General features: G+C 35.9%; 1 protein-coding gene across 4 annotated transcripts in view; it reads right to left on the reverse strand.

Moving 5' to 3' along the window:
- Nucleotides 1–17110, reverse strand: part of LOC127966211 (tetratricopeptide repeat protein 28) — a 264693-nt gene that overhangs the window by 44356 nt on the left and 203227 nt on the right. For all 4 annotated transcript variants that reach the window (XM_052567045.1, XM_052567044.1, XM_052567047.1 and 1 more), the window contains 2 exons: nucleotides 12622–13129; nucleotides 2146–3487 (listed from right to left, as the gene is read on the reverse strand). In XM_052567045.1, the coding sequence (XP_052423005.1) occupies nucleotides 2146–3487; nucleotides 12622–13129 (1850 nt within the window). The remainder of the gene's footprint in view (nucleotides 1–2145; nucleotides 3488–12621; nucleotides 13130–17110) is intronic.

Raw genomic sequence — 17110 nt, forward strand, 5'->3', positions numbered from 1 at the left:
AAAAAATGTGCTAAAATAAAATAAAATTAAGTAGCCTATATAAAATTGCAAACATCTATCTTGCAGTACTTTTTTACTTAAGTACATAAAAAATTGAGTACTTTTGTACTTTCACTTAAGTAAAATTGAAAAAGGAGTACTTTTACTTTTACTGGAGTAATATTTTACCATATGTATCTGTACTTTTACTCAAGTACTTGATTTGTGTACTTCGTCCACCACTGCAACTGACAGTCTAATTTAACTTCCTGTTGGTCCACGCGAAGAATGGGGGTTTGGGTTTGGATGAGCTTGGCTCACTGAGTTCTCTTCCCACAATGCACAGCGTCGAGCTCTGACAGCACCCTGCAGCAAACCATTCATCATATTTCCAAGCCCATATACTCGTAGGTAAGCAGAATCCACTAGGGTTTGTGATGGGAGCTGGAACGCTTAAAGGGCTGATTGGATCTTAATTAAAATGGATGAATGGCGGATTACGCTGAGGATGCTGGGTAGACATGGAGTGCACAGCTGTGCACAGAACAACTCACTTTTGTATCAAATCTTTGAATCAGAGTTTTAAAATTGAGTCTCTAATCAGTTTGAACTGAATCACAGAAACAGACTGAACTCATCTCTCATATCTACAAGTCATAAGGAGAAATCACAAAAATTGAGGCGATAAAACGGCCGAATAAGAAGTGCATTAAAATAACTGCACCATTTAAGATGTTGCCTAATTTTTATTTGCATGCACAATATTAAATTTTGTAAATATGTGACATTACCCACCATGAATAGCAAGTATGCAAATGAAAAATGCTATATATTCAAATGCAAATAAGCACTAACATACAGTAGATAAAATACATGCAACAAAATAAAACATCTATAAAAACAATTATCTAGTATGAAAATAAAAACTGTGCAAGTGAACATTTGGAGAGATTCTGCTTGTGACACAGATTCCCCAGTTTGGGTGTGAGAAGCACACAAAGTGCTTTTATTCTGTATGCATCTCTGTGTATACATGCGTGCAGCCCTGCATACTGTCATTTCAGCATGCATGTTGAAGGTGGGGTCATGTTCTGATACAAAACAATTCCATTTTCAATCTCTTGCATGTTGTGAGAATGTCTGCTGACCTAATGGTGCCGTCCTGATACAGTAAGTGTCTCTATCAGAAGCAACTAAAATAACAAGCAGCCTGTTGCATCATCACGAGACTCCACAGTTCAAGAATGCCTATAAATCACTCACACCATATAAAACAAATAAAAATCTATCTATCTAAGAGTATATTTGCACTGAAGTAATTTTGCACATTTTTTACAGGAGTGTCAGAAAGTATTTAGGCAGTTGAAGGAACAGTTTACATTCAAGCCAATCTAAATAAAAATGAAAGTCAGTGGGGTCCAATGTTGTTTTGAATCCCATCAACTTCCATTGCATGAATGAAAACAGAAATATTGTTCAAAATATCTTCTCCAACAGATATAAAAACAACTTGAAGGCAAATCATAACAATTTTCATTCTTGGGTGAACTATCCTTTTACGTAACTTAAAAATGTATGAATTCTATCTGATCAGATAGCAATATCAAATCAAGAGGCAGTTCACTAAAAGAAATTTGTTAGGTTTTAAATCAAAACATGTACATGTCTATATACTGCAAAATAAGTATTTGTTTTATTTTCCAGCTAAAATATCAAAAACATTCTCTCAAGGTATAAGATAATATCAAGATACATTTACCACAAAATCAGTTCAGGAGATTAAAAAGAGACATCTTAATCAGTTCTTAAGAATTTTTACTTTTTTGCAATTCAAATATTAGAAAATCCTTAAAACAAGATACAATTTAGTCGAATTACAACACTGCATAAGATATTAGGTCTTAATTTTTAACTAAGTGTATTTTGTCTCACTGCACTTATTTTAGGTATAAACAAGTTAAAAACAAGTTTAAAAATCTACCAGTGCAGTGAGACAAAGTACACTTATATTCAAGATGCAAACTATGAAAACAAGTGTGAATATATTTATAAGTATCTGTATCATATTTTAAGGATATTTTGAAATAAAAAAACGAGTAAAAATCAATTGTTTGCAGATGGACCACGGATTAAAATGTTTTCTACTTGAATTGCTTAAATTCTTACCTGTGTCCATTTCCAAGACCTCTGTATGCCTTCTCCTGGTCCTGCATATGGTTGAGGCTCTGTGCCACGGAAAGATACTGGTCATAGTACTTAATTGCCTCTTCAAAATCTCCCAGCGAGTCGTAGCAGTCTCCTAAGTTCCCATAAGCACGACCACGGTCCAGCACGGCCTCATTGCCACTGAGCTGCTGCAACATCGCCAACTGTTGCTCAAAATAACCAATGGCCTCCTCCATTACTCCCATGTTCATTTTCGTAATACCCATGTTACCGTAAACCTGGGCTTCAATGCTGGGGTCCTTTAGTCGCTGGCCGAGCTCAAGCTGTTCCTCGTAGCATTTAAAGGCCATGGTGTACTTTCCGAGAGACATGTAGACGGCAGCGAGGTGTCCGTGAGCCTGGCACTCTCCCGGGATGTCGCCCTGCTCCTGGTACACCTCCAGTTCCTGGGTGTGGTACCCTAAGGCCTTGTCAAACTTCTGTAGCATTCGATAGGCGGCTCCCAATGCAGCGTAGGCGTTCGCCTCCATCTTGCGATCCTTGACTTGGTGTGCCAAGGACAACTGCTGTTCGTAAAACTTGACCGCTCCGGGAACATCCTTCTTACAAAGGAAGATGTCTCCTAGGTTGCCCAAGGCACGGAATCGAGCCTGCGAGTTGTTCAGCGACTGCGCCAAGGAAAGAAGGTACTTCTGGCACTCCTCCGCCTTGCTGTAGTCACCAAGAGCCTTGAAGGCCAGGCCCAGATTACAGTAGGCTTTGGCTTGACTTAACTTGTCATGGAGGTCCTTAGCAAGTGCCAGATCTTGTTCGTAGTACTTCACTGCCTCTTGGAAGTTTCCCAGACAGTAGTGTGCATATCCCAAGTTGTGACAAACCTTACCTTCGCTCTCCATATCCTGCAAGTCCGGGGAAAGCCGTAGGTACTGTTCATAGTAGGGTACGGCTTGGGGAAACTCTCCCCGAGAGCAGTGGAAATTACCCAAGTTGCCCAAGGCACGAGCCTCACTCTGGATGTCCCTCAACTCTCGGGCAATGTTCAGATGGTTCTGGTAATGTTGCAAGGCCCGATCATGTGCCCCCAGAGCCTGGTAAGCCACCGCCAGGTTCCCATGCGTCGAAGCTTGTGAGGCACGATCGTTAACCTCCATGGAAATCTGCAGCTCTTGGCGGTGGTAGCGAACGGCCTGGTCGAAGGCACCGAGGGCGTTGTAAGCATTGCCCATGTTTCCGTACGCCCTTCCCTGGGCGGCATAGTCGTTTAGCTCCTGGGCGATGGATAGATGAGCCTTGTGCAGCTTCAGAGCAGTCTCGTAGTCCCCTTTCATCTGGTGAATGATTCCTGTAAAGAAGAAAAGAATAGTTTCATTCAGTCGAATTGTGCTTAACACGCTTCATGGGATAACCGAAATGGCTTTTCAATATCTTCGATCTGTATAGAAGAGGCTAAAGATCATGTTTACATTTAAAAAAGCCCTGAATGTCAGCGTAACCCAAGCAAATCATCCAACTGGAAAAATAGGGAGTAAAATCTGAGAAAGCCTACTGATGCTTGTAGAACTATCTTTTAATTAAAAAGGAGATCTGACCTGATGTGTATTTTCGACTCGCATTCAATCAAAGTTCTGCACCCCAAAGAAATGCAAGTATGAGGCGATGACAATCAAAACAGCCAGATCTCCTCAGCCCTGGGAGACTTCTTGCAAATTTTGGGTCCCCCTAATGTTGCCTCACTACTTTTCAACAAAATTATCATCCCCGTCATAACATTACAGTCCCGCCTCTCCGGTTCCAGTACAGTGCTTTGGGGAAAGTAGAGGAACAGGGGAGGAAAAGGGCTAATGAACACTTCTGATGGAAAAAGGGTTTGAGGGCACCAGCAATGGGAAACTTTAACTGTGGTCCACACCACATCTCTGTATGCTTTAGCCGGGTTTCTTTTCCTTTGAAAGTCAGAGCTAAGTATCGGGGATAAGGAAAACTGCAGGGATGAGCGGAAAACAAGACGTGTCAGAGGGGCACAACTGGGAAGTCTGTGGCGGCCATTTATGTAATTGTCAGAGATTCGGCTTACCCAAAAATGAGCTCTGGGAATAGGATGCCAATGAAAACACATCGGAGGCAAGTAGCGTGTGTGTTTTTTAGAGAGTTGTGGAGCCACTGTTGACAGAGTGGTTTGGCATCTTGAGGGAAATTGTTCTGTCTGTTGACTGAGTCACGGGCCACAAGCGTGTCCTTCTGCGTGTGTGGAAGCAGGAGGTGACGGGGGGTATCAGAATGGGTGAGGGGTTGTCCATCTGCTCAGTGTCAATAATCATGTGCCAAGGCAGGATTACCAGCATGTGGTAAATCCAATTAGATCCAGTGCCAAGCTGGTATACTGACACTGAGGGCCCATTAGAGCTCTTCTCTCTTCACAAATAGTTCCTCTAAAATAGCCCTTGTCTTCAGTGGCTAATTATCAATACTTAACCCCATGATTCTTCATTTATCAGCAAGCAAAGCTTTAGACAAATTCTTGTTTGAAAATTAATCCTTTGAGATGTGTGCAGTGAAACGTGCCAGACACAAAAACCTTTGATGAAAGAAACCAACACCTGCAGGTCTGTTTTTATTAAATGACTGGTCCTGCTTGTACTTTTAAACACTTTAATGCTGGCTCTGTCCGGTGTGACTGCTAGGAACACAACAGACGGTGCTAATACGACCTCAAAAACGTACTTGAGCTAAAAACAGAAATGCTGAGCTTAACAATTCTACATTGTCAGGTCATAAATACTCCCGACTGTCTGCTAATTACCAGAAGGGACTTCTATTAATTCACAAACTGTAGGGAGTGTTTATTTGCACAAACCACTTAAACTAATGGATCATTTACATCAGTTGTTCTTAAAATCTGGTACACTGAGTGCCCCCTGGTGGTATGCAACTTGGCTTAAAATTCATAAAACTAAAACGTGTACATGTAAAATTATATTTATTTATTTATTTACTCACTTAAATAATTGGTAATTAATAATAAAATGTAAATACTTTATACAATTTTATGAAAACATATCAACAAAAATTCTATAAAAATATATATAAATATAAACATAAGTACACTTGCAGCTCAAAAGATGCACATTTGCATAATTTAAGCAACAGCATGATAGCACACCATTGTGACTATGACAGTCACACCACAGTCAGCATTTCGTGTTAAGAACAAAATAGAGCACCTCTTTGATAGGTCAGTTAAGAGGATTACACGGTCACCTGCGGACGCTGTAGGAATGCATATGGCCCCATTGTTAAAGTTAAATCCCCAGAGCCGACACGTAGGAGAGGGTAGGATGAGACTGGGGAACAGGATCTGAGACTGATCGGAGGTCAGTGAAAAGGTTAAAAATCTCCTCAGCGTCTGGTCTAAGGGGTGAATAATAATTGCAACGCTGCAGTATTTGGCTAAAAAGACGCAAGACTCTAAGAGGCTCTGCCTACATTAGCAGAAGTGGGATTTTGAGGATGTCTTTCCAGCTTTGATGCCTTGCTATGTGGAACGAGTGATGGGCAGCCCTTCAAACAAACATTAAAAATACTTCCCACCCCAAGCGGTTGTTTCGCCCGAATGCATGTGAAATGTAGTCATTTAATCTTCAAATGGCACAATCTTCAACCCCAAATGACTGAAACGCCATGACTTTTTATTTGATTTTTTACTAGGTCCTACTTGAAATCATTACATAGCTGTCGCTTTTCAAGCATTCCTGCTCCGTAAAGGCTGTGACATTCCGAATTAATTTGCTTTAGTGTGGTCTCGCCTTTAAAGCTCGACTTCCTGACGAGATTTTGACAACTAAATGAAACCAATCAAACCAGCAGTCATCAGATATGAGTTCAAATCTTAATATAGTACATTTAATAATGGAACGCGTTTACTCTGATTTCATGTCAAAATCATGTCATGATGACAAATTTTGAAACATGCATGAAAGACGTTAAGCTCAAAAGGGGTATGTGACTATCAAATATAGGCTATGTGTCCATCAAATGAGTAAGTACTGAGCACACAGTGCAATGACTGTGTTAAGGGAGGAAAAATGATTATTATTATTTTTATTTCATTTTTTGTGGGCTTAATTTGACAAATTCCCACTAAGATTATGAAAAAATGTTATTAAAAAAATGACACTCACACACACACACACACATATATATATATACACATTCACAATAAGAAGTAAAGTTTTGTTTTTATAACTAAAATGAACAAGCAAGCAGTTGTATATTGCAGCATTGTTGCAATCTGCAATGCTTCATGGGAAATGAGATTGATTCTGCTGTAGATTTGTCTTTTATTCAAATGTTCAAACATCACAAATGTGATGTTGTGATTCATTTAGCAGAAAAGGCAGACAAACACTGGCGACTCGAAACGACCCCTCTTAATGTCTTCACCTCAAAACATACACTCTACTTATTTAACGGAAACCAAAATTGTACGCAAAGTGACCGCAATAAGAAGCGGCTGACGGGAAGCAAAAACATAATAATAATAAGTGCAGCTGTATTTCAGCAGTCATGTCTGTTCCACAGCTATTTTCCTTTGTTATGATTCCTGTCTGTCTCTCAAAACCATTCCCGTCTCGTCTCCTCCCATTTAAACGCAAACGTTAACTAGGCCCGATATTCTGCCGTATGATTTATAGCTCAGAGCCAGTCTTGAAAAACCCTGGGGAAAATGGGTACAAACAAATGGCAGACTTTGAAGATTCTTGCGAGTCTAGGGTCAGCTTTGTTTTTGCCTTCAGACGAAGAGTAAAACAGTTGAACACTGCGGCTGCCAACAGTTTGCCAGATGCATTAATTTTACATTAGGTTGTGTTTATTCTCTGCTTCCACTTTTAGCTAAGCAAAGCGCAGTTCGTGTTTTTCTACCAGCCGCAGATTGTTGATAAACACCTTTTTAATGTCTGGCCTGCGGAATTATTTGTAATTTTCAAACTGTTTTGAAGATCTATTTCGGAATTTCCAAATACTCCATTTCCGCTATATCCCTGGTGGTTTTGGCGCACTTTTGCATACTTGCACTGCCGCAGTGTGCTGGAGACGGCACTAAACGACTGTCTGTGGAAACAGGGCCTCAAACGTGTCCTCTGGTAACGACTGTTCAAAGCAACACTTCGAACAGCCTTTACACACTACACTTAACCCGGGGTTAATGCATTTTAACCTTGTGTTAATGATGCTTTTAACAGTTCTTTAAGCAACGTTTCACACTTGTAATTTTGAAAAGGGGTGAGCACCCTGAGTTATAAAACCCCTCGGTGATGCAAATCCAGTAGATTGGAGAATGTTATGGTGAGTTGTTTGTCATTAACCAAACAGTGCTTGCTTGATCAAATATTTAATATATTTAATATAATATTATTTTATATATAATTTTTTTATGAATTAAAAAAAATATATATATATTACATTTTCTAAATTATATATATATATATTTATTTTATTTTTTTCAGACTCCTGAGCACATTTAAATCCTCATACATTTATAAATGGACAGTATGAAATATCTAAACCTGATTACCCAGTACTAACCAACTATGAGCACAACTTGTGTAATTTTCATCCAGTGTGGATTTTCATTAAAAGATAATGATTTACTTTACTTCATGAGAAGCTTTTCACTACATTAGAGGAGCATTAGTTCGAAAGCTGCTCCAGCTGGTCTCTAAATGACTCAGAATATTAATCTAAGGAAAATGAAATTAGATAAACTAGCTAATAATCTCCCTACAGCTATGGAGCGCAGAAAATGAAAATCAACAATGTTTAATGTTCTAAAACAAGAGAATTTCCCACGCAATGGTTAAACAACTAAAACACACACGCACAAAGTATAGTACTTAAGCCATAAAAAAAAAGTATTGACATTTCACTATTGTACAGGAAAAAAAAACTTTTAATAATAATATAATATTTCTTATTTAGTAATAATAATAAGCACTCTATTATAATTCTTAGAACTACTTTATAGTATATATATATATATATATATATATATATATATATATATATATATATATATATATATATTTACAAATAATTGTGGTCAGATAGTGCATCTCTACAAATAAACATTGCAAAGCTTATTATATCAAATTATTATTAAAAATCATTATAATTATTATTATATTTATCACAAATATATTTTTTCTTAATTTTATAGTGAAACAATACAAATAATATTTTTATTTCCATATTTAATTCAGTAATTATAATCATAATAATACAATTGAATTCCATTATAATTATGTTATAGTCATATTGACATATAATCAAAACATTTACAAATTGCGCAGCTCTTAATAAATCAATTTGATTTCCCCCTAATTCTATCCCAACTGAAAACAGACTTACTGCTAACAATATTTAAGTCATTAATATTTTTGCCATTATAATATTGTTCTGTAAACTGAAATATGATTGATATTATTATATTTTTCTAAAATATTTTTCATAATTTAAAATGAAATAAAACTATTAATATTTCATATTAGTTTATTTTAGTAATAAAATTAATAATAAAATAATAAATAATCATTGATTAGATTTTTTAACCTTTTTAATGTCACCTGTATTTTTTAATAGGATAAAAATGATTAGAAAATTGTGCAGCCCAACCGCTAACCACACTAAAACACACTTACAATACTGAAACCCTAATAACACACAACCCAGACTGATAACCCTACTGAAACACACACACTTCTGAAGTGTGTGTTTATGACCTGCGGCTCTGGTTACCGTCCACTCAGCACTATCACAACACAGATCAGATTCACGCTGCTCAGGGCTTAAATATCGCAACAACAACCAAACTCAAAACCCGTTTTAATAAAATATGAGTCGAGATGGAGCATTAAAGCGACACTCCAGAGCGGGAAAGAAGGTGTTTCAGGTGTGCTGGAGGGACAGACCTTTGAGTTCAGTGAAATATGATGAAATTATTAATACTTACTGAAAAGTAACCAAACTTTTATAGTCATTACTAAAATATAAGAAAGAAGATACACTGAACACAATCCTCCTGCAGTATTGTTGGTATGGACTACCACCACTACCGGAAAAATGATGTGTGCATATCGCAAAAATTATGGATGAATCACATAATCTAGGTTTTTAATGTATGACTGCACACATTTTTAATAGCCTCTGTATTTTTCCATTTCATTTTCTCCAGATTTTCTGAAAATTGGTTCACTGACTTAAACATTGCAAACATTTATTATATGCCAAAAATATTTGCAAATAAATTCTGTCATTATTGAAATGATAACAATGCATTGTAAAAAATGATGGACAAATCACAAAATTAATATATAGCCTTGATTGCATATTTTTCAAATTCATTTTCTTTACAATTTTAGAAAATGTGTTAAATGACTTAACACACTTTTAATAGACTAAAAATATTTGCAAATGATAAAAGAAAGAAAGGAACACGATTGTTCACTTTAATTCTGTTATGAGAAAATTCTAATCATAATGCATGGCAAAAATGATGGAAATTACAGACAAATCAGAAAATTAGGCTTTGCATTAGACTTGCAACATTACAAACTTTTATTAGATGCCAAAAATATTTGCAAACCGCAAAAAGGCAAAGGCACAAGATTGCACACTTAATTTTTGTTATAAGGAAATGATAATCATGATGCATGTCAATTACTAAACCTAATAAAACCGTATAATGGAAAATGATTGACTTAAAGTCACTGATTTTAAGTATATATGTAAATTAAAAATTATTTTAAATATTACATTCACTAGAAAATATTAAAGTGATATGTAATGTAATATGTAATTAAGGCTTCATTTATGCCAAGAAAGCAAATAAATAAATAAAGCAGAAATCATACAGAATGTTGTTTATCAGTTACTTTTATCTCTATGGAGAAAATGAATGAGAACACGACTGCTGCTGTATTGACTAAATGACTTTTAGGTGCATATTATAGATATTGAGTAGCTAATAAAACTAAACATCTTAAACCTCAAATCAAACATGGCTGCTTCCCCTTTAAATATCGGCTGGCTTCTCAGATTCCACCTTTGACAGCGAGATCAATTTGTGGGATTGTTCATTTTCATAAGCGCTACTTTTCTTTCAGCCCTTGCAGCTATTAATAATTCGCAGCATGGCCAGTGATTGAAGGAGAGCTGGGATGTTAGCGCTCCTGCGTTTTCTTCAGAGGACGCATTACTCACCCCGAGCGCATCTCTTCAGTGCAAGCTCTCCGACATCATTAGCTCTGAACAATAAACCTGTTCACAGAGTAACAACCTCAGAGACACTGGGAGTAATCTAGTAATATTTATAACCCTCACCTGATTGTACACACTTTCAATACAAATTCATCATGGCTGTATGCAAAAGGGGAAAGAAAGTGATTTCATTTTATTCCACGAGAGAGTCACAGGACATAAACATCACCCTACAGACTTCCTCGTGCTACTATGCAAATTGATCAACACCTTGAGTTTGCACAAATCGAACCGATGGCAATTTAAAGACTGCAGTGGTGAGGGTTTTACTAGTACTACAAGGCATACTTATAGTTAGAGATCTGAACAATCACTAACGTTATTATTAATCTTTGAAAAAGTAACTCTTCCCGAACTGAACGACAGTACTACAGCTTAAACTTCATTTATTTCAGGCAGCTTGTCAAGGCATTATGTATATATTTTTTTGAATTATATATATTTTTAAGAACAATTTAGGTATTTTAGGTATTTTTATAATGTATTTTATATTTAATATTTTTATGTATTTTATTTATAATGTTGAGTGTTTTTAAGTTTATGTTTTTCAACTAATAATATGACAGTGTTGTAAAATAAAATAAAATAAAATAAAATAAAATAAAATAAAATAAAATAAAATAAAATAAAATAAAATAAAAATAATATTAGGTGAAATACTTCAACTTAAACACTCAAAATTATAAATAAAAGAAATAAAATAATAAATGGTTCTTAAAAAATATATATATATATAATTATAAAAAAATATACATACTGCCTTGGCAGCTACTGGAAATAAATAAAAGTTGAAGTACAAATAAAATAAAACTACTTAAAATAAGTATTTAAAAAAATAATAATAAAGCTAAAATTAAAATAAAGCTTAAGTTGAAATACTAAAACTACCAAACTTGACATTTACAATTTTACAATAAAAAATAGTTTATAAAATTTTTTTATTATAAAATAATACAAATGTTGCCTTGACAAATAAATGAAATAAGTTGAAAGAGTAAAATGCTCAAACCTGAAATAAAAATAAATGTAAAAAATATTAAAATATAAAAAAATAATAACAAAAATAAACAAAAATACTAAAACAAACTAAACAAATAAAGTAACAAAAGCAAAGAAAATTACTAAAGCTATAATAAAAAATGAATACAGAAAAATAAAAGCTAATTCAAAATATTAATATTACAATAATAAAATAATACTAAAAGAACATTACTGACTAATGATAAAATGGTTAAAATAATAATATTAATTTTAGACTTATTTAATTTTTTTGCATTTTTTATTGATTATTGACTGACCCATGTTTCAAGATCAATGCATATTGCACCAGAAGGATTTGTAATCGATGCATTGAGGAAATGCATTGAATCCTTAACCCATAGTTATGATGCAATTGATGATAATTGTCGAAACATAGAAAATAAAAATAAAAATATATATATGCAAGGTAAATTCCATTATTGTGAGTATTGTGGAGAATCATGCACTCAGATTTTCCTCAAAATATGTAGAAATCTAGTACAAAACACCTGATTTCACTCCTAAAGTGTGCACTATGAAGCACACTCTACTGTAATCCTGATATTAACAGTCCTGTGGCAACATTTTTCTTTTTGGGAGTTCATTTATTTATTTATGTGAGAGCAGCGAGCGTTTGGGATCAGATTGATGGAGCCGCAGTCGGAGGGAGGGAACGGGAGATTGGAGCAATAGAAGTCAGAGTGAGAGATTAGACGGGTTTTGAAACACTTGGTTTCGACGGCTCCAATTTATCCAGCGTACGTCTCGCACACCGATGCTTTAGTGCCACCGCAGAGCCTGCTGCAGACTGAGTCATCCAGCCGCTAAACTGGAAATAGAACCATAAATATTCATTCCCGCTCTTGTTTTTAATAACTAGACAAATGCAATGCGCAAAAGCAATCATGACTGTATATTTCAAGCTAATAATATCATGTATTGGCCTTAATTTATTTTCTTGGGGAGGCTTTGAATTTTAATTTCTGCCGGCTTTGTGTTTAATGAAGGCATAGTTTTAGGTTTTTAGGTTTTCTGATGATCTTAGCTGGTTTGAGCTGGTCTCTCAGCTTGGGCAGCTGGTTAAGTTGGTCCAGTGGTAGCTAAAAACCATACGTCTTGTAAAGAATGTAACCCAAGTCTCACCCAGGTTGGATGAAGCCCTGCCCTCGGCGGCGCGGTCCTTCAGGCCTTCTGCGATGCTGAGCTGTTGTTCGTGGTACTGCTTGGCTCTCTCCAGATCCTGCATGCACCGGGCGGCGTGTCCCAGCCCGGCGTACGCCCTCATTTCGATGCTCTTCTCCTCGAGCTCCTGTGCGAGCTCCAGCACGTGCGTGTGGTAGGACATGGCCTTGTCGAAGTTGCGGCGGTAGTGGTAAGCGCTTCCCAGGTTGCTGTAGGCGCGTGCCTCCTCGCGCTTGTTGCCGAGGCTCTTGGCGATGCTCAGGTGCTGTTCGTGACACTGGACGGCGTTATCGAAGTCACCCATCGCGATGTAGACGGCTCCCATGTTGCCCAGCTCCCGGGCCTCGGAGAGCTGATCCTTGGACTGTTTGGCCAGCAGGACGCACTGCTTGTGGCTCGCCAGGGCGTTGGGATAGTCGCCGATGGCCGTGTACACGTGACCCAAGCTGCTGAGGGCTGAAGACGCCGCCTGTGGAGAAGAATGAGAGAAGATGCTTAAAGCACTGAATATAAGGCAATATAAAAAATAAAATGGCAATGCTTAAATCTGAGTGGGTGAGCCATGTTTACTGTTGTGCACCAAAAAACAATTCCTCAAAGCAAGGATTTAAGAAAATGATTTCAAAATCAGCTGATTGTAATGGGATGCACTATGTTTGAATTTTCCTGCATATAACAACTTTAATAATCGGGTAAAGCAGAGTTGTTATTGTTAACTAAAACTATTAAAAATAGCTCTTGGAAATTGAAAATAAAGCCAGAATGAAATTAAATAAAATATAAATATCAGATGGAAATATGTATAAAATAAATAAATAAATAAATAAAAAAAAAACTTAATGCAAATCAGGTTATCAGTTAAAAAGTAAAAAATCAAGTTAAAAAGTACTAAAAATATACTAAAACGAAAAAAATAAAGCTATAAAAAATACAAACTAATACGAATACAAAAAGAAAAAAAATACTGAAACTTGAATAAAAAAAGAAAACTTGAAATATAAATTAAAATGTAAAACTAAAAAGTATTATTAAACAAAAAATAAAACTAATTAAAAAAAAAAGACAAAAGCACACAACAAGAAACTGGAACAAAAATAAATTAGCTATATAGAAATATTAAAATCCATTAAAATGACAGAAGCAGATACAATTACTAAATTTAATACTGAAAACCCCCCTGAAAATATTAACAAAGAAATCTATACAAAATACGAATACATTTTTACATTTTTTCAGAAAACTGAAAATATAAAAATTAAGGCAAATTTTATAATGAATAAAAAAAACAGCTTAGAAATAATACTCAACACTGTACTAAACATTTCCTTTTTTTTGATGTCTGCATAAAATAAGATTATTCAGGTTATGAGGTAGAGAAAGTGATTTTAAATCAGTTTCATTTAGCTTTAACTCTGGTATAAATACTGATACACATGACCTCTTGTGGCTTGCTGCTTTATTTTCTATTAAACAGCTATTAGATGCTCTTATCCTCAAAACATACGCCAAAGTTGTGTGCTGTTACTGCATCCCATCACGCAGCCATTGAGAACCGCATGCAGTGCAGAAAGCACTCTGCCATGTAATGTGTTGTCTGCCGAGAACAAAACCCGTGAAGCCTCTCAAGTCGAAATCCAAGCAGAGACGCTGATCTCTCGCAAAATCCATTAAAAATATGCTGAGGCCTTGTCGAAATCTCCTTCCTGCAGACGCATGTTCGACTGAGAGTTGAGAGACAAAGGCTGTCTCCCAGAATTACATGCTCAACGGGAAGCCCATTAGCCACAAACAACGTTCTTCCGTGGAATCAAAGTCGTTTCACATCATCCAAACAAACCGAAATCTGACGTCAATCGAATAGTGTGAAAGCACCCTTATTTATATTGCTTCTGCATTTAGTTGTTTATGATGAGAGAATTCACAAGCGCATGCAATTAACAGAACGTGAGCGTTTCAGCGCTGACTAATTTGATTGGCCACTGCATTCATGAGCTACACAGAAAAGCTCAACACTGCAAAAAGCAACTAAATGTTGGATGATCTAAATATAATTCCACAAATTGACACATTTCATTCATTTTCACCTTTCTTTTTTATCGTTTTTCAGGATTTTTTAACTAAACCAGCTGCATTTTTACCACAAGCCCCCATTTATTTCCAACCCTGATGTGCAATGATGAATCAATCTAAGCAAGACCAAGAACATGCTTCAGGAACCTAACTAATACTTTTAATCAATTTAATGATAAATCGTTATTACTGCATATTCATAAAAAAAAGTATACAGTACATACTGTGCAGTATCCAATGGTTAGCTAGTATTTATTTCTGAATATTGTCACCCTGGATGAGAAATCTTGATTAAAAGTATAAATCAATTAAAATGTTTATATACAATATATGTACAAATACATAAACACATTTATTTTCCAATTTCAAAAAGTAAAGACAAAACAACTCACTCAAATAGAAAAATGGACCATTTTAACCACCATTTGCATGTTTTGTGCAGTTTAAAGATTATTCGATTATCGTTCCATTAGCTAAGCACCATAATAACATCAAACTCTGTCTATTTCAGTTAGCATGCACCCTATATAGACAGCAGATTCTGGAACAGAACTTGTATTACACAAGCACTTGACAAACAACAAAAGACAGCGGGTCCGACTTCGTCCTTGACGCTACATCAATCATTGAAACACAAGCACATGTTCGGCGCAGATATGGGCTCTATTTAGGGAGCGCTCTCTTGATGAGGTGCTGGGACGGATGCCCTGTTAGAACAGAAGGTAAAATGCTTGATTTCGGGGCACATGGACAAGAGAGGAACCTGGAGAGGCTCGTCCAGCCCAAGGCCTTCGGTTTCCCAGCGCCGCCTGGAAACAATTACCTCCAGCCGTAAAAACTTCCAGCATTTAGCTCCAGTTTAAAGGCTCTGGGACGTGTTACACGGCATCAGAAGAGAGGGCTTCTTATGATCACAGATACACTATCGGGCCGGCCTGGGCACGTGTGTCCTGTTTGAAGCCGTGGAGCTTCATTTCAGGTCAGTACTGCATCTAAAGATGATGGGATTGAGAAGTGATGATTCATATTAAAATTGAAGTTTTGCATCTTATAGTCAGTGTCAACAGCTCTGAGATCATCTGTATATGCTAGTGGGCTTCTAAAAGATTATAAAATAATCTATTTTTAGCAATGATGCACACTTAAAATTTTCAATCCTTTGCCTTACAAGAAAACAGAAACAAATATTTTCAAGATATTTTCAATGCTTTCCTCCATGTTACAAGATGCAAACTGAGGCTTCACCATGCTGTAATGTAAAACAAAGAGCACTGGATATAAAACACAAGTAAATGTATCATCACAAGAAAAGAGAACTGGGTTGCTCTGGTTGATTTATTCTGGTCTTGTGATAAACTCTACAATGATCTGGAAAACTGGGAATCTTCACAGAAATTGGATTGGTTCTCTAAGAAAGGTTGCAATTAAAAACAAAAATGGCATTTACAGCTAAATGCCATTGAAGAGCTATACTAAAATCTCTAACTTCTTAGAAAACCCATCCCTGTTCATGTATTTCAAACAACCTAGGAAACAAAATACTGATTTAAAGAACTACAGCTACTTTTTTTCTTCTTCTCCAAAACAAACATGAACCTCCACAAACCATTAAAGGGCTTTTATAAAATCAGTTTTTCCTTAGAAACCTGCAGTTTGAGTGTTTTAAAGAACCCAGGAACCAAAACGCTTTTCTAATAAACATATTAGGCAATCTCAACTAGTTTATATTCTAAAAAAAAAAAAAAAATTAACAACCAAACATCTTTCTTTGAAACCATTAAATAACTTAAATATTAAGTCTCTTGTTCATTAGAAAACCTTCTTTGCTTTAGTGTTTTCAAGAGTTTAGGAATCAAACACTACAAGATATTCTCAGATATTCCTTTTCCAAAGAAAAACCTTTATAAAATCTCTAGTTCCTTTGAAAGACACAAAACTACTTTTTTTAAAGCTCTACAATCACATAGAAACCAAAAAAAATGTTTTAAACTTGAACCTGCTGCAAGAAAACTTTAAAGAACCTTTATTGAAACTCTAGTTCCTAAGAAGAACATCTACTGTATGTTTAAATGTTTTAAAGAACCAAAGCACAAAATCTGAAGGACCTCAACTACTTTTTCAATCTCTAATTTCACACAGACACCAAAAATTGTCCTTGACATGAACCTGCGACCAGGAACCACTGAAGAACCTTCATTAAATCTCTAGTTCCTCTCAAACACATCTAAGTTTAAACGTTTTAAAGTACCAAAACACAAAATCTCAAGGACCTCAACTACTTTTTTTAATCTCTAAGAAAAATAGCAACCTAAAATAGTTCTTGATAAGAATCTGCCGCAAGGAACCGCTGAACAAAACATCAAATCCATATCAGTGACCG

Source organism: Carassius gibelio, chromosome B10 (assembly GCF_023724105.1).
Source record: "Carassius gibelio isolate Cgi1373 ecotype wild population from Czech Republic chromosome B10, carGib1.2-hapl.c, whole genome shotgun sequence".
In the NCBI taxonomy this organism is placed as follows: domain Eukaryota; kingdom Metazoa; phylum Chordata; class Actinopteri; order Cypriniformes; family Cyprinidae; genus Carassius; species Carassius gibelio.